Source organism: Podarcis bocagei, assembly GCF_964188305.1.
Source record: "Podarcis bocagei genome assembly, chromosome: 15".
In the NCBI taxonomy this organism is placed as follows: Eukaryota; Metazoa; Chordata; class Lepidosauria; order Squamata; family Lacertidae; genus Podarcis; species Podarcis bocagei.
In genome coordinates this window covers 6,109,215-6,126,284 of record NC_138141.1, presented here as the reverse complement: position 1 = coordinate 6,126,284, position 17,070 = coordinate 6,109,215, and the positions used below count along the sequence as shown (strand labels likewise).

General features: G+C 43.6%; 1 protein-coding gene across 4 annotated transcripts in view; it reads left to right on the top strand.

Annotated features, from left to right (window-relative positions):
• Positions 1-306: 306 nt before the first annotated feature.
• LRRTM4 (leucine rich repeat transmembrane neuronal 4) overlaps positions 307-17,070 on the top strand; it is a 426,980-nt gene continuing 410,216 nt past the window's right edge. For 2 of the 4 annotated variants that reach the window (XR_014002357.1, XM_081171693.1), the window contains exons 1-2: positions 307-1,258; positions 3,483-5,078. Coding sequence is in view for 3 of the 4 variants with exons in the window: in XM_081171693.1 (XP_081027819.1) it covers positions 1,255-1,258; positions 3,483-5,035 (1,557 nt within the window). In the remaining variant the exon portion in view is untranslated. The remainder of the gene's footprint in view (positions 1,259-3,482; positions 5,079-17,070) is intronic. The other 2 variants (XM_081171692.1, XM_081171691.1) reach the window with 1 other exon arrangement.

The window sequence follows — 17,070 nt, the reverse complement described above, 5'->3', positions numbered from 1 at the left end:
GGAATTCCCGATTTTTCGATGGGAACCTTGCAACGACAATTAAAAAGAAAAAGGGAGAAGTGAGGGTCTGAGTCATTTTGAACCTGTTTCCAGCCAATGCAAACAAATCGGCGGCATCACACATTTAGTAATAATCTGGGAAAGGTCCAGAGGTGCTGAAGTGTGTGGATGTGTGGATGTGTGGGGAGGGAGGGGAGCCGGTGCAGAAAGGAGCGCGGGGGTGGGGGTGGTGGGCGTTGAAATAGCACGCCTGTGTCTTTAATTCCCTTCCTGAAAGAAGGAAGTCTGCATAGCAATGACAGCCTCACTTGTTCGTGCCTTTAATATGTGATCTGTTTTCTCCAGTGGAGGGCACTCAGTGTATCGCAAACTAGAACATTAGCACCAACAAGCTCCCGAGCATCCTCGCTGTCTGAAAAGCCTTCTGAATGAGTACAGGAGAGCAGCCTCTCTCTTCCAGCACAGCTCACCAAAAACAAAAAAGCCCAACAACAACAGCAAAAAGAGGGAACACTTTCAACCTGACCGGCTAAATGGAGAAAACTATCCAGCTCAGCTTTGAGTAAAAGCGGGTGGCGGGTCTGGTGGAGGAGGAGGAGGGGGCGGCGGGTTGACTTCTTCTACAGCTCTGGAGGCCTGGTGGCATCGTCGCCCATCGCCGGGGACCTGCCAGAGGATGGATTGCTGTGCCTGGGAATGGCAGGGGGCAGCCGCCTGAAGAGGGCTGCTCGGAGCCGGGCAAAGCTCCCTGCCCTTCTTTCTCCTCCAGAACTTGCTTTCCCTCCGCGGTCCGCCGTCGCTCCGGCACTGAAGCTTCCCCATCGATGCTCATGGCTCTCCGGCTGATGTGCTCCATGGCTCTGAGAGGTTAACAAACCTGCCCACCCACCCCCCACAACACCCGCTCCATTCCTCTTCCTGCCCCATCACCCATACCCCATCCTCCAGTCCTGTATCCCCCTCCCCAACCCCCCTTCATCCCCATCCCCTAACCCTCCCCCATCTCCCCTAAATTCTTTTTCGTCCCCCTCCCCCCTCTCTCGGGAACTTTGTGTAGGTTCCTGGCATTCACGCCGGATGGCGGTGAAGTAGGTGGCAGCTGGGCTTGTGTGTGACATGAACATTGTGATGGTTTAGAGGAGAGGGACCGACTTGGAAGGGGGGGAGAAGAGGAAGAAGGGGGAAAACCATCTTCACCAACAAGAAGCAAAACAGCTGGAAAGAAAAGGGGACACAGTTGCCGATGACAAAAGGATGGGTAAGCGAACTTTTCCCTATCTGTAGGACAGCTGCATAAAGAGATATAGATATATATAACGTGTTTGTGTCACGGCATCGCTCGTGCCTTATTTCGCCAGGTGACTCACTTGCTATTATATTTTTAGCTTCTGTGTTTTGTCCCTTCCTGCCCTGCTCCGTTTCTGTCCCTGCAGTGTCCCTTTTTGTGATTAATCTCTCGATGCATGTCCTTACTTAATTGATACACATACATCCTTTAGTTATACATACATCCTGGAGTGATTTTGCTCTCCCATCCACCCCCACCTCCTCCCCCGCTCCTGCCCCAGCTCTGCTTCTCTTTTGCTTCCCTGTCCACACACAAGTAGATAAATGCATGTTGCATCCAGGATTTGCTGGGTTTCATACTGAGCAAGCTTTTCTGGGGGACATCTGAATTTTTAGCCCTTTTGCTGAATGCAGGAAGGCAAAGTGAGGAAGAGGTATTTTGCTGTAGACCTGCGTTCAGGAGGGCTGAGTTGGTATCTGGGGGGGGGGGACACTCCTCCCAAAATATATGCTTAGATCTCCAGCAGTCATTTGATAGCTGCTCCTTCCCCACCCCTCCAATTGTGACAGGTTACATTTCCCCCTCCATCTGTAAGCCAAAAAACATTTCTATTTGGCTGCTGTTCCTGTCTTAGGGGCAAAAAGAAAATAACAGAATATAAATGAAAAAGCCTTGCCATTGAAGTGAAAGATTAGAAACAAGAGTCAAAAGATCTTTAGATTAGGAATACTTCCTTGCTCTAACACACACACACACACACACACACACACACACACACACACACACACAAACACACACACCCCACTAACACACACAGAGTATCTCTTGATTTCAACCAGAGACATCAGAGAAAATAACTTCTCCCTCTCTGTCCTGTCCCTTTTCTCCCCTCTCTTTCCCACTCATCCTAATAATAATAATAATAATAATAATAATAACTATTTATTATTGAGAAGACAATAGCTCTTTCTCAGAAATTCTCCTGATGAAAAAATGCAGTCGGATCATCAGAAAGATTACAACTCTGAAAAGAACCACTGGCTCAAAGATTACTGTAAGGGCTGAAAAAGTCTCTCTCTGCTCCCGACTTCACCACACACACTTTGTGAATATACATGCATGCAAGACCCTCATAGTTATTCAGAAAACATGGGCTATGTGGGCTGCATGCACACTGAAGCGTTACAGTACAATAAGTTGCTGGCGTGTGGAATGTATAATATTAAAATTGGCTAGAATCTGATGCATATCTGACTCAGTTTTGCTCTGTTGCTGCTAGGAGTATGCCATTCACATCAAGCTAAATGAATATTATTCTGCAAGCATCTGTCATATATACACATACACTAAAATAAACCCATGCCGCTGTGCATTAAAACATACCTGCAGGTGATAGTTATCACTATATAAGCAATGATATATGAAGATAGATATGCAAGTGTGTTACGATTATTAGGAAGCCCTTTATTTATTAGGATGCTATCTCTGAGACTTCCTAATACACAAGATATGACACACCAGGCATGCACACCAATCTACCTTTCTGCAGGCTTGAATTATTTTTTAGCTCACATGAAAGAATCCTACCTTGCACTCTGTTGGAAGATCATTTCAACATATATATGTGTGTGCATAGTTTTGATGACTACTAGTTTGCTATACTATAAAGATCAGTTATAAATTTGGGTTGCTAATTCATAAGGGGTCGATGGGACCTGTACTAGCAAGTTGGTTTATTAAGAAACCTCCTGCTTCTTCAGGAACTATGAACAGCCCTAGAGTCAGTCATTTTTCCTTCCAAAAGCTATATCACAGTGACTTGACAAATATGTTTATTGTGAAAATCCCGGCATCCTAGGAATAAGGATGTTCTGGTGAGATGTAGCTTGCTGATGCACATGGGGATGAGTCAAAAACAAGTGGAAGTGGGGAGGGCTAAATTCCTCCTCAAAGGTCATAAATCAAACCAAGGTAACTGAATAGTGTGGTGGTATATATGAACTGGGAACAGCAGAAGGAAGAAGAAACAAAAGAAGGGATAGAAGAGCAAGCATCTCCAGGCAAAACAAATAGGGAAAGAATCGGTAAGGAGGCTAGACTTGCTCTGTGTTGTTAGAAGGTCCCACTGATGAATCCGGAGCCTCTGGTTTATTTGGTTTTACAATGTATGTTTCTCATCTTCTTAATATTGCAGGTTTCCATGTAATCAAGCAGCTGAGAGGCATGAGTGCAGTGTTGGTGCTCCTCCCTACAGTGCTGTTTGTGACGCTCACCGGGGCTCAGCGAGCTTGCCCCAAGAACTGCAGATGTGATGGCAAAATTGTGTACTGCGAATCTCATGCATTCAGAGACATCCCTCAGAACATTTCCGGAGGGTCTCAAGGCTTATCGTTGCGGTACAACAGCATCCAGAAGCTTAAGCCAAATCAGTTTGCAGGCCTTCACCAACTCATATGGCTATACCTTGACCATAATTACATCAGTTCCGTAGATGAGGATGCCTTCCAGGGCATCCGTAGGCTGAAGGAATTAATTCTGAGCTCCAACAAAATTACCCACCTGCAAAACAAAACATTTCACCCAGTCCCCAACCTCCGCAATCTGGACCTGTCATACAACAAGCTGCAGGCACTGCAGTCTGAGCAGTTTAAAGGTCTCCGCAAGCTCTTGATCTTGCACTTACGTTCAAACTCATTGAAAACTGTTCCGATTCGAGTTTTCCAAGATTGTCGCAATCTTGATTTTCTGGATTTGGGCTACAATCGCCTACGGAGTTTATCCCGCAATGCTTTTGCTGGCCTCTTGAAGCTAACGGAGCTCCACTTGGAGCACAACCAGTTTTCTAAGATCAACTTTGCTCACTTTCCACGTCTCTTCAACCTCCGCTCAATCTACTTGCAATGGAATAGGATCAGATCCATCAGCCAAGGTTTAACGTGGACTTGGAGTTCCTTACACAACTTGGATTTATCAGGGAATGACATTGCAGGGATTGAACCCGGGACGTTCCAGTGCCTGCCCAACTTGCAGAAACTCAACCTGGATTCCAACAAACTCACCAACATCTCTCAGGAGACTGTCAATGCCTGGATTTCTTTAATATCCATCACTCTCTCTGGAAATATGTGGGAATGTACTCGGAGCATTTGCCCTCTATTTAATTGGCTTAAAAGCTTCAAAGGAAACAAGGAAAGTACCATGATTTGTGCAGGCCCAAAGCATATCCAGGGTGAGAAAGTGAGTGATGCTGTAGAAACCTACAACATTTGTGCTGAAATTCCAGTCGTGGTGACTGAAAAGCCCTACCAGGCCCCTAAAACTCAGCAGAGGCCCATCTTTGTTCCAAAGCCTACTCTTCCCAAACTGGAAGACTATCAGCCAACCTCTTTTACAGCAAACCCTTCTCCAGATTTCCCAACATCTGGACCAGAGCCAGAGTATGAGCATGTTTCCTTTCACAAGATTATTGCTGGAAGTGTGGCCCTCTTTCTATCAGTGGCTATGATTTTGTTGGTCATCTACGTCTCATGGAAGCGCTACCCAGCCAGCATGAAACAGCTCCAGCAACACTCTCTTATGAAGAGGCGCCGGAAAAAAGCTCGAGAGTCTGAAAGGCAAATGAACTCCCCTTTACAGGAGTATTATGTGGACTACAAGCCGACAAATTCCGAGACCATGGATGTATCGGTTAATGGATCTGGACCCTGCACGTATACCATTTCTGGCTCCAGGGAATGTGAGGTATGAACCATGATCCTCCTAAATCCATTTCTGCTGCTGGGAAGGAGAGGTAAATGTTCGAAGCTCTTGAGGTGTCTCTAATCACTAGAAAGATTAATGAGCCTTTTTGCTTTTGGGTTTGCCCAGTGTGAAAGGTTATTTAATTAAATTACAGCAATCAGGAAAGTGACTGTGGTTATTTTCAATAGTTCAGTCCCGAAAGGGGCTTGTTCGAGTCTGAGATGAGGTTGGAATAAACAGCAATGATGAAGGCATTTAGGCCTGTCTTTTAGCCTCTAGCCATTTTATGCTGGTTCAAAGTTGTTGGCCTCACGGGCATTACTTCTGCCACACCCTTGATATCAAGGGGGGAGGTGAATAAGGCTGTATTTTATTAGTCTCTAACAGGGGATGAGAAACCGAGTACTTAAACATCCTGGTTTTGCCTAGGGCAGTGGGGGGGGGGGCATCAGTACAAAATCCCATGGCTTTTCTGACCTATTTCAAATGAATTATCAAGCAGAGGACTTTATGAACTTTCCTCCCAGTATTTTTGTCCTAGTTCCTCAATGCATTTAGGAATGTGCTTTAAAATCTCCTCAGAATGCAAGGAACGAAAATGTTGTGTTAAGTCCTTTTTAAAGTGCCTTGATTTAAATGTGGATTTAAATGTGGTTCTAATTTAAAAAAAATCAAAACTCAAATAAGCATTTTTATTTTTTATTTTTGCTGAAATTAAGAACTTGAGAAGAAAACAAATAAAGCTTCTATTGGCAGGCACTGCTTAATGCCTCATGTGTCAATTTTAGATCTGCAGGAACCAGTCAACAACTCTGTTTCATTGGAGTCCATTTGTATCAGGTGGATGTTCTGGTTTATGTTTATACAGTATATTTTGGCAGGAATATTTGTTGCTGCCTTAGAGACAGGCAGCTCCACAGGAACTGGGGACCCACAGCTTCATAGGGGGCTTGTGGGGGGGGGAATGAAGAGTATTACCGTAATTATTATTATCTTTGTGCATCTTGGCACCATGGCACTTGAATGCTGAGAACACTTCCTTCCCTCTCTGTTGATTGACACTAGACTGACTATGTTGTGCAATAACCTTTACCCAAATCTGTCAGACCAATGTCCACTTTTGTGTGCAGAAAGTTGGGTGTAACCTAAGATGGGCACACTCTGTGATGGATTTCTGTGACTATGCTGCAACATTGACTCTTTGGGCTTCTTATGCCAGCACCCTTGGCTAATATGTGCACTGGTGGAATGACAACTGGGTTCAGAACTGTAGGAATTGACTTTCTTCATTGTAGTTGGCATTCTATTTGGATGGAATTCATTTATCCACACACACACACACACACATATATATATATATATTCACAATTTTAACAGGGTATAGTGACCCTACCATGGAATGGAGTGAAAGGACAGAAGGATATCCAAATATTTTATAATTTTAAGTATTTTTTCTGCCTGTTTGACAAATGTTCTTCTCTATCAGGTTTTATGTCAATCTATTCCCCCCCCCCAAAAAAAAACAACTCGGAGAGAGAAACAAGCCTATAAGTCCTGCTCAGAGCCCACTGAACTCAATGAATTACTCAATATGAGTTTATTGGGGCTTAGGTAATGCTCATAGGGTATATCAGATGCCATGCTTGACAGATCACTGTAGACTGAACTTGTTCAGTGTCAACAGAGTAAGAGAAGGGGGTCTTCCTCAGGGACATAGAATGAGTCTAGGATATTTTTCTTCCATGTAGAAATGAAACAAGATGATACAACATTAAAGCTTGTAGGAATCAAAGGCCAATCCCACTGTCTCATAAACAAATCAAAGGATATGTGTTGCCTTGTAAATGTTGTTTTAGGCTTCTGCTGCAAATGACTTCTTTGCTAAAAGTACCAAAGTAACATTTAAGCTAAGACTAATGACCATTTGCTCTTTCCCATAGCAGTAACAATAATTTTCTAAAGGCAAATACAGGATGGTCTTTGGTAGCAAGTGCAAAACCTTATCATGGGTCCTGGAGGCAGTGATGAGAGCCGGCTGGCAGGCAAATTGCAGTTGGACAGTTGTATCCCCAAAAGCAATGAGCAGATCAAGGGCATTCCTTTCAAATGTGTGTAATTAGGTGCCTGTGCTTTCCTTCAATGCGCTGATGTAATTTTGAAGAAAGGAGAAATGCAATTGTAAACTGACTTTTACAACAACTACTTATGTATGGCATTTGAGGGCTAGAAAATTCTCTTCTGTCATATGTACAGTAAATGAGTGTAAAAAAGGGACGTGGGTGGCACTATGGTCTAAACCACTGAGCCTCTTGGGCTTGCTGATCAGAAGGTTGGTGGTTCGAATCCCCGTGATGGGGTGAGCTCCTGCTGCTCTGTCCCAGCTCCTGCCAACCTAGCAGTTCGAAAGCACACCAATGCGAGTAGATAAATAGGTACCGTTGCAGTGGGAAGGTAAATGGCATTTCCGTTCACTCTGGTTTCTGTCATGGTGTTCCGTTGCACCAGAAGTGGTTTAATCATGCTGGCCACATGACCAAGAAAACTGTCTGTGGACAAACGCCAGCTCCCTCAGCCTGAAAGCAAGATGAGCACCACAACCCCATAGTCGCTTTTGACTGGATTTAACTTTCCAGCGGAACTTTACCTTTACCTAAATGAGTGCAAGTCTGATAGGATTTGCAGTCAGTGGCATATCTGGTTGCAGACCAGGTTCCATGCTTCAGTGGCTAGTACCCTCTGTTACACCCCTCCTACAAAGGTGGGTCTCTGATTAATAAGGCAGGCTGCCATTTACATTTTCCACAAATCCAATTTTTCACAATCCCTGAAACTACATCATGGATATTGCAAGAAAATAAATTGCCACTATGTAAGCTAGGGGCCCAGGCACTATACCTATATATTACCCCTTATACATCCAGCCAATCACTGTTCTCTTCAGGAAAAGGAGTCCTGCAGATACCATCTATCTGATCAGGAAGTCTCCATACAAAGTAGGAACTTGGCCTTTAGTGTGATGGCACCTAGCCTTTGGAACCCCCTCCCATTATATACCAGCCTGGTATTGTCTCCATTACTTTTTCAGCACCTGTTGAAGACCTTTCTTTCCCCAAAAGCCTTTTAAGTGGATATTTTAATCCCAGTCTGTATCTGTGTGGGACATGAAATTTTATAACTGTTGAATCGCTTTGGGATATTTTGTGGGATGTGATTCAGAAATGAAACGAACAAACAAATAATAAATAGGGCATGACAAAGACTTAGGGAATGCGAGAAAAGCGAATGTGCTCTTACTTCCTCATGGCCCTTGAGTATTTGCATTTGACAGAGACAAGATATCCCAGATATAAATAGCTTCATTAAGCTGATTTGCAACTGAAAAGGCTCTATCACAAAAGATAATGAAATGCTCTTATTGTATCGAGCCAGAATAAGTAATCTGGCCAGGAATTTCACTTTGTCTGTCAATATTGTCCTTCTAAAGCCATAAATCCTGTCCACCTTTATGGGTCTTAAAGCCACAATGTATGCAGTGCATAGCTTGTGACCCACTAAGCCAAACCCAGCTTACTTGCCAAATATTATTATTTATAGAGAGATGTAGCTGTAAAGATTCAGTGCTATATCAGCAGTGCATGAGATATGACTTGGGAGAGCCCTACTGGATACCCAAAAACCATCACCTTTTAACTGCCCTGACCTGACAGTACAAGGCAGTTAAATGTTAGTCCCCTTTGGCTCATCCTAAGAACCCTTGAGAATTCCTATCAAACCATGAACAAGCTTTAAAAAGAATGCTTGAATATATGCCTTCCCTGTACATTCCCTACATCAAGTAGGGGAAAAACATCACCTGGAAATGGGAAGGTCAAGCTTTGACACAGATGATGCTCAAGGTATCAACCATCCTGCCACTGGGGAGCTTGTAGTTTTCAAATATGAACTGCCGTGATTTCCTAAGAGGAAATTATGTTCTGTGTATAACTTCCAGCTAAGGAGAGAGCAAAGGGACGCGGGTGGCGATCAGAAGGGCAGCGGTTCGAATCACTGCGATGGGTTGAGCTCCCTTTGCTTGGTCCCTGCTCCTGCCAACCTAGCAGTTCGAAAGCACATCAAATTGCAAATAGGGAAGGTAAACGGCGTTTCCGTGCGCTGCTCTGGTTCACCAGAAGCAGCTTAGTCATGCTGGCTGTACGCCGGCTTCCTCGGCCAGTAAAGCGAGATGAGAGCTGCAACCCCAGAGTCCAGCTGCAACCCCTGGACCTAATGGTCAGGGGTCCCTTTACCTTTAAGGAGAGAGCTAGGATGTAAGTCCTCCACACTTTTCTGCTACCTGCTCAAGAGAGGTAAGGCTCAGAGAAAAGTGAGGTTTATGTGAAGCAAAGGGGGGTTATAAGCCCCATTTCAAGTCAGGCTAAGGTAAAAAAGAAATGGACCCAAATTAAAATTGAGCCAGAATTTTTGAGGGGACAAATTTCATACTTAGAGCTCCCCATGCCTCCAGTGTGTTGTTACCAGTAATAGGACACAAGCCATGTGCAGGCCACAGATGAATCATAATTATTGAAAGGTGAACGTTTACCAACAAGAATGGCCAATGCAAAATTCTTTGATGTGCTAGAAAATGCAATTGAGATTTGGCAATTTTCAACAGGAGTTCTAGAACTTCTGTACCAAGGATCTAATTTGGTTAGCAACAATAGACTCTATGTGCTCAAAATAAATAGAATTTGTGGCTAAACTGTTGTATGCAGAAGGATTGTGGTTTAGAGTGATAAGTTTGCTGAGATATAAATCACTTGGTCCACTTGAGGTGTACTAAGCACAGAGGTGCCCTGATGAAGGAGGGGAGAAGTAATACTGCAACCTCCTATACTAGTACTGAGCGCAGAATTTTAGCCCCAGTGCATAATTCCTTAATGTAAACTGTAGGTATCCCAGACTGTATCATGCAAACCTGCTTTGACCACGATTAGTGCTAAAACTATGGTTAACAAGGATACTGTTGCAGTTATAATGTTAACCATGGTTCAAATCAGAAAGGGAGAAGGGAATCTTGCACAAGAAAGGGGAACCCATGAACTTATGGTAAATTTCTGATCTCCTAACTATAATTAAATAGTCTCTAACTGCCCCCAAAATGCTGGGACCATCATGCAAACCCTTAAGCCATCATGGCTTCTCACTTTGTCATGCAGAGCCCTGAATTCCCACTGCCCTAAAAAAAGAAAACCTCAAATCTTTCTCCACTTTTTCATTCATTGCCCCTTCCATCTCCTGGCCTGGGAAAGAGAGAAGCAGCAACCTACTTTGGGTTCTCATTTGCATGCTCTTATGAGCTGCGCAGCAACATTGTGCGCAAAGGGAAGAGTCTGCTCTGCATCTAAACCTCTTAGGATCAGCCCAGGTTCTTTGCATTGCTGCCTCCCCTTTCATTGCCAGTTTTGTTTGGGAACCAGAAGTGTCATTGAGCCACCGCCACCTGTGTGGGTGGCGGGCGTTTCTTCTTTGTCTGCTGTTTGAGAGAGATGTAGAGAAATATGTGGCTTAAAAGGAACTGGACTAGATTCCTAGAGAGGAAGGGGATTTGGGAAGATGGGGAAGGGTCCTCTGAATCAAAAACACTTCCCTTCAAAATCCCCTTCCTGCCTGGCTTCTCACATGGACAGGAAAAAGGCATTGATCTCTCCCATGAGCTGAAATGGTGGCACCTTCTGAAATCTGATATGAGTTTTCCTGTTTTGTGCATTTGGGTGAAGGGGAGTCCCAGGGCAGCTGGGAGAGAGGTTGCCTGGCCCGGATGTATGTGCAGCTGATCCATCCGGGATGCTGCAGTTGTTTATACATGCATAATTTGCTCAGAAATTGGAAATACTGAAAAAATGGAAGTTTATGTATTCCCATACTCAAAAGTTTATATGTTCCTGGACCCCAAAATAAACGCTGGGATTATTTATTAAATTTGTTCACAGGATAAAATCACAATGTAAAAACACAATTGCAAAAAAATGGATGTTCAAAGGTATTCTGCTTCCAAAATACTCATAAATGCATAATACTCATGAATGCATAAATACTCATAAATGCATATTCTACACACACAAACACACATTTAGTTGTATTTATTGATTGGGGTTTCTTTTTCCCTCAGGCTTTCCTAAATGCAATACATAAATTCAAAGATTTCTGTGCTCAAAATATTGCAGTTTTTGATGTCTCCTCTAATAACTTTAGTGGTTGACCAGGAGGAAATGCACAAGCAGTGATACTGATGTAGAATAAAATGTCCCTACTTTCATCTGAGGAAAGTTGGAAGGTTTGTAATAATTCGGAATCAGCAAGCATTGTACATGCACCAAGCTTTTCTTATAAAGAGATGAAGTAAGTAAAGCATATGCTTCTATATTTGCAATTCCTTAGTCTTACTAATATATATCATCTCATGTATTCTGTGCAGGAAGAGTGGTATATTTTCAGCTCATGTCAGTAATAAATCACCACCCATTCCCTTCTCACTGCTAAATATGATGCCTGGCTGTTATTTGTATCTCTTCTATTACATCTAGACAATTAGGGTTGCATGAAAGCAACTTCTTATTCTTTGGCGATCACTCATAGCCAAGTAAGATTGTCTTCCATGAACATGGTCTTAATAGTGAGTCTATAAGTGACTATGGAGGCCAATTCTGGATCCACATTTCCTTCCATAGTGGGGACAGAGGTTTCCGGGCAGAAGTTGTTCACAGTGAGGGTTTGCCAAATGTGCCTTCTTCTTAGCACATTTCTCCCTTTCGTCCTGGTTTCAAGTATCTTCAAAGTCCATGACACCTTTGATAAAGGTTTTTCTTCAAATAGAGGGCTTGCAGACCAGTATTACCCAATAGTTGGTGTTTAAACTACATTTTTTAATATTTGCCTTGAGGGAGTCTTTAAACCTCTTTGTTGACCTCCTGCATTGCGCCTTCCATTTTTAAGTTCAGAATAAAGTAGTTGCTTTGGAAGACGATAATCAGGCATCCGAACAACATGACCAGTCCAACGAAGTTGATGTTGAAGAATCTTTGCTTCGACACTTGTGATCTTTGCTTCTTCCAGTACACTGACATTAGTTTGCCTGTCTTCCCAAGTGATGTGTAAAAATTTTCAGATCATAGGAACATGCAAGCCCATTCACCATGACAAGGTGATGATCCAGCGAGTGAGATGAAAGCAACTAATATAATGATAGTAAGACATTGCTCAAATGCAGTGCTTTGCTTGAATTTAATATTGTTTGTCTCCATAGCTACCAAGTTCCAGTAATAAAAAGGTAGATCTACACCTTGTGGTACTAAAGACATATGGAATATAGGTCCTGCCTAGTAACTTAAGCAATGAATCAAAGGGTGGATAACTGTAAGAACTGGACATGGGATATGGGTACATGATATATAGCTGGAGGGATAGCTATACAAACACACCCACTTTTAAATAAGCAAACATGCAAGGCAAAGGTACCTCTTAAGTATGTTTGGAAGGAATAGTATGTTGTAAGAAGGAATCATGAGTTGGTTTTTACAAAGTGGAATCATATAGACAGGGCCGTCTTTAGCATATGCGCTGCTGGGGTGCAAAAATCCGCCCAGCGCCCCCAAATTTAGTTAAGCCCCCAAATTACCGTATTTTTCCATCTGAAGCTACCGTGTATAAGGACACCCCCCCATTTGGGGGGGTCTCAATTTTAAGAAAATTAGGGGAGATGCCCCAAAGTTGTTGAGCTTCTCCCCCCCCCCAACAGCTGCAGGCAGGAAACACTCCCTAGATCATTTCCCACGGACAGCGGCATCGGGGGAAGTTGTGCGCCCGTCCGCCCACCAGTTGGCGGGAGCGCAACTTCCCCCAATGGCGCTGCGTGTGGGAAACACAGCTTCTCCCCCCCCCCCCCACACACAGGTAGATAGTTAAGAGCTTAGGCGGCTTCAGCGGTGGGTGCCTGGTGCCCTCCAGTATTCAGGGCTTGGGTGCCCCACACAGCCCTGCATATAGATCAGGGTAATAAAAGAACTTTCCCTAATAAAGCACCTGCGTTTTCATGGACAAGTTTTTCTGGTTGTTTCAACTGTGTGTGTGTGTGTGTGTGTGTGTGTGTGTGTGTGTACATGCATGCTACTGAGCTCATCTCCTGCTTACAGTCATCCCAGAGGTATCTGTCTGACCTCTGTAAAAACAGGATGCTGGACCAGATGACCTGATTCAGCAGGGCTCTTATGTTCCTCCAAAGCCCCCCATATCTTTATTTTTGGGTTGTCTGAGGATTCCCCTTGTTTCTTGCAGAGCAAAGTAGTCAACATCCCTTGCAAAGCCAAGATATGTTAATTGCTGTTAACTCTGGTCAATGATTTTTAAAGGGCTCGAGGAATTATTTTGATATGAAAAGCAAAGGTGAAGGACATTTGACTCAGCCCTTGAAATATATAGGAAGGCTCTTGTAGGTGGACAAATCTCTAGGCATAGGTCATACTTTCTGTTCACGTAGGTGAACTCTGGTGCTAGCCAGTTGTTCTTCCATCCAAGTCCTTATATCCAACACAGTAACTGTGGTGTGTGTGTGTGTGTGTGTGTGTGTGTGTGTGTGTGTATTCAGTAGCATAATTGGAGCACCTGTTTTCATTGCTTTTGGTAAGGCTTGATGATATTTGAGCTTTCCTAAGAAATTTGAACTCTTAAAAACATGACCCAAGATCTCTTAGAAATAATTGTTCTCTATTGTTTCCAGTTGTGGAAGCACAAAATTGGAGGAGAGCGAAGAAAGGAGAAGACACCAGTGTACAATCAGCACAAAAGAAAGAAGGGGGGGAAAACCTGCTTTGCTTTTCTTGCAAAGTAATTGTGGGAAGATCAGTATTAGATTCTGGGTTAACATGACACAGGCTGTCCTTCCCCGAAATAATGCAGTAGTCATAATCTCACTCACCCACACACTCAAATAACTGGGCACATATTGTTTTAAGATTTTTACATATTTAGTCTAACTTTTCTTTTATGCAAATTAGATGTCATAATCATATATAGCATTTATGGCTACCTAGAATATAATTTTAAATCATAATTATTATTATTTTTAAAAAATATTTGATTTAGGCATTCTCATACAAAATTAGTACCTTGCAGCTTCATATAATCAAATCGTATGCATAGCACCCAGGTTCCCATTCTAATCAAAGTTTGAGATCCAGGTTTGAGATAAATTTGCAACCCCTGATGTGTGCAGAATCTCTGTACAACCTCGGACGCAAGGAAAATACTCTGTTTCAACTCAGGTGAAACAATATCTGTTCATATTGCTGTATTCTGCTCCTGTTTTCTGAGTGGTAAAACATTTCAGGGGCAAAGTGCTTACCTCACTTTCATTTCTTTTGGATTCTTATCGGTGTTTTGGAATATTTGCATTTGTTTGTCTGCAATGTGCAGGTGGCGTGTAGGCGGGGGCACAGCTTAAACCTGCCAACAGCCAGCTAAAGTCCACCACTCCTACGTCAGATACTAGGGATGCTTACAAAGCCCAAAATATAGCTCTCTGTGACTTTCTCTTTCTCAAAACTTCAGTTTTTGCATTTTACGACTTCCTTTCATGTGACAGGGAAGCAGGATAAGCATGATTTTTTAATTTATTCTGACCATCACTGCACCTTCTTGGGTCATCTTGCCTCTCATTGAGATGTTGTTGTTGTTGTTTAGTCGTTTAGTCGTGTCCGACTTTTCGTGACCCCCTGGACCAGAGCACGCCAGCCACTCCTGTCTTCCACTGCCTCCCGCAGTTTGGTCAAACTCATGCTGGTAGCTTTGAGAACACTATCCAACCATCTCGTCCTCTCTCGTCCCCTTCTCCTTGTGCCCTCCATCTTTCCCAACAACAGGGTCTTTTCCAGGGAGTCTTCTCTTCTCATGAGGTAGCCAGAGTATTGGAGTCTCAGCTTCAGGATCTGTCCTTCCAGTGAGCACTCAGGGCTTTCCTTCAGAATGGATAGGTTTGATCTTCTTGCAGTCCATGGGACTCTCAAGAGTCTCCTCCAGCACCATAATTCAAAAGCATCAATTCTTCGGTGATCAGCCTTCTTTATGGTCCAGCTCTCACTTCCATACATCACGACTGGGGAAACCATAGCTTTTACTATATGGACCTTTGTTGGCAAGGTGATGTCTCTACTTTTTAAGATGCTGTCTAGGTTTGTCATTGCTTTTCTCCCAAGAATCAGGCGTCTTTTAATTTCGTGGCTGCTGTCACCATCTGCAGTAATCATGGAACCCAAGAAAGTAAAATCTCTCACTGCCTCCATTTCTTCCCCTTCTATTTGCCAGGAGGTGATGGGACCAGTGGCCATGATCTTTGTTTTTTGATGTTGAGCTTCCGACCATATTTTGTGCTCTCCTCTTTCACCCTCAATAAAAGGTTCTTTAATTCCTCCTCACTTTCTGCCATCAGGGTTGTGTCATCTGCATATCTGAGGTTGTTGATATTTCTTCCAGCAATCTTAATTCCGGCTAGGGATACACTGAGATACATCACCTGAATCTTCTTTGGTGATCACTTGTAGCCAAGTAAGATTGCCTTCCATGAAAATGGCCTTAGGAATGAGTCTGTAAGTGACTATGTAGGCCAATTCTGATCCACACCTGAATACCACAGGCTATAAACATTCTTTTTTCTAAGAGATGGGCCAGGTATTGCCTCAAGGCAGTGGTGAGTAACCTCAGGCCCAGAGGCCAAATGTGGCTCTTTGGATTCTCCTCAGCTAACACCTCTTCCTTAACCACTCTTCACAAGTCACACACGTCACCAGCCCTATTCTGCACCCTCTGTGAGTATTTTTGCCCAGCTGGAATGTTTCCTTGCTTGCTTGGATAGATGGATGACAGATAAAAAGGGTTGTTGAATATGTGTAGCCTACTGCAGAAATGTAACACCCACTTTTTCCCTCTGGCCCTCCCCACCACTGACATGTGGCTCTCAGAAGCTTGCCCAGAAGGAAATGCGGTCCTCAGTCTGAAAAAGTTTCCCCAACCCAGCATCATGGCAGCCACATTAATAGCCCTGTTCACAGAAACCTGAAATAAAACCCATAAGAGTACATTTCAGATATGAAGCTTGACACTGAATACAGACACCAGAGTTGAGCTTAGTTAACCCTGACTCAAATTAATAACACTTCAGGGCATCTGGTGGTGCCTTAAAGACTGTGACATGGCATGAAATATCTCTGGAAGAGAGAGGAGAGAGAAAGAGAATCCTTGGGGATGCACTTAGCTCTTCATGCCCTGAACTGTTTAGAAAATGAATGACTCTGCTGTGGAAATGAGTCCAGAACCTTCCGCAAGCTTGACCTTTCCTGCAAATGTCTCATTGCTTTTCCTGAGAGGTAAAGAATGTGAGGTGGAACAACCTGCTCATTTTAACGGCAGAGCCTGTTTTTACTTTACGCTGCCACCTGCTGAAAAGAGGTAATGACTAGTTTTAAGCTGCGTTAGAAGGTATAAGGTTGAAGGAACAAAAATAATGGTTATGTGTTACATTGCATACTTTAGTCCCCTTTAGCTTGAAAAGTCAGAAATCTCTCAGCAACAGGCTCCATCTTTGCCATTCGCTTTGCCTGCTGCTCACCACCCCTGGAAAACAAAAACAACTCCCCCCCCCCTTAGAGAAGCTTCAAAAATCCTTTGGGATATGAATCTAGATATCAAGGTTGGCATCAAGGATTGGCACGGCCAGACACATGCTGAGGGCCCACACCCCAGCAGGGGTCCACTGACCACAGCCTCCTTTTTCCACCTCTTCACCACTGTGAGCTGCTTGTTCACCTGTCTCACACTCCAGGCAATAGTGGAGATTAGAAGGTAGAGCAGGAGATACCACCTCCTCATGGTTCACTGGCTCTCTGCCAGAGAAGCAATTCAGGAGACAGCAGAGAAAAAGAAGAGGAGCATCAGCAACAGCTGGTCATAATTGTGGTGAGGAGGTAGACTCACAGAAGGAGGGGAGTCATGGAGCAGGCCTTGCCTAAGGC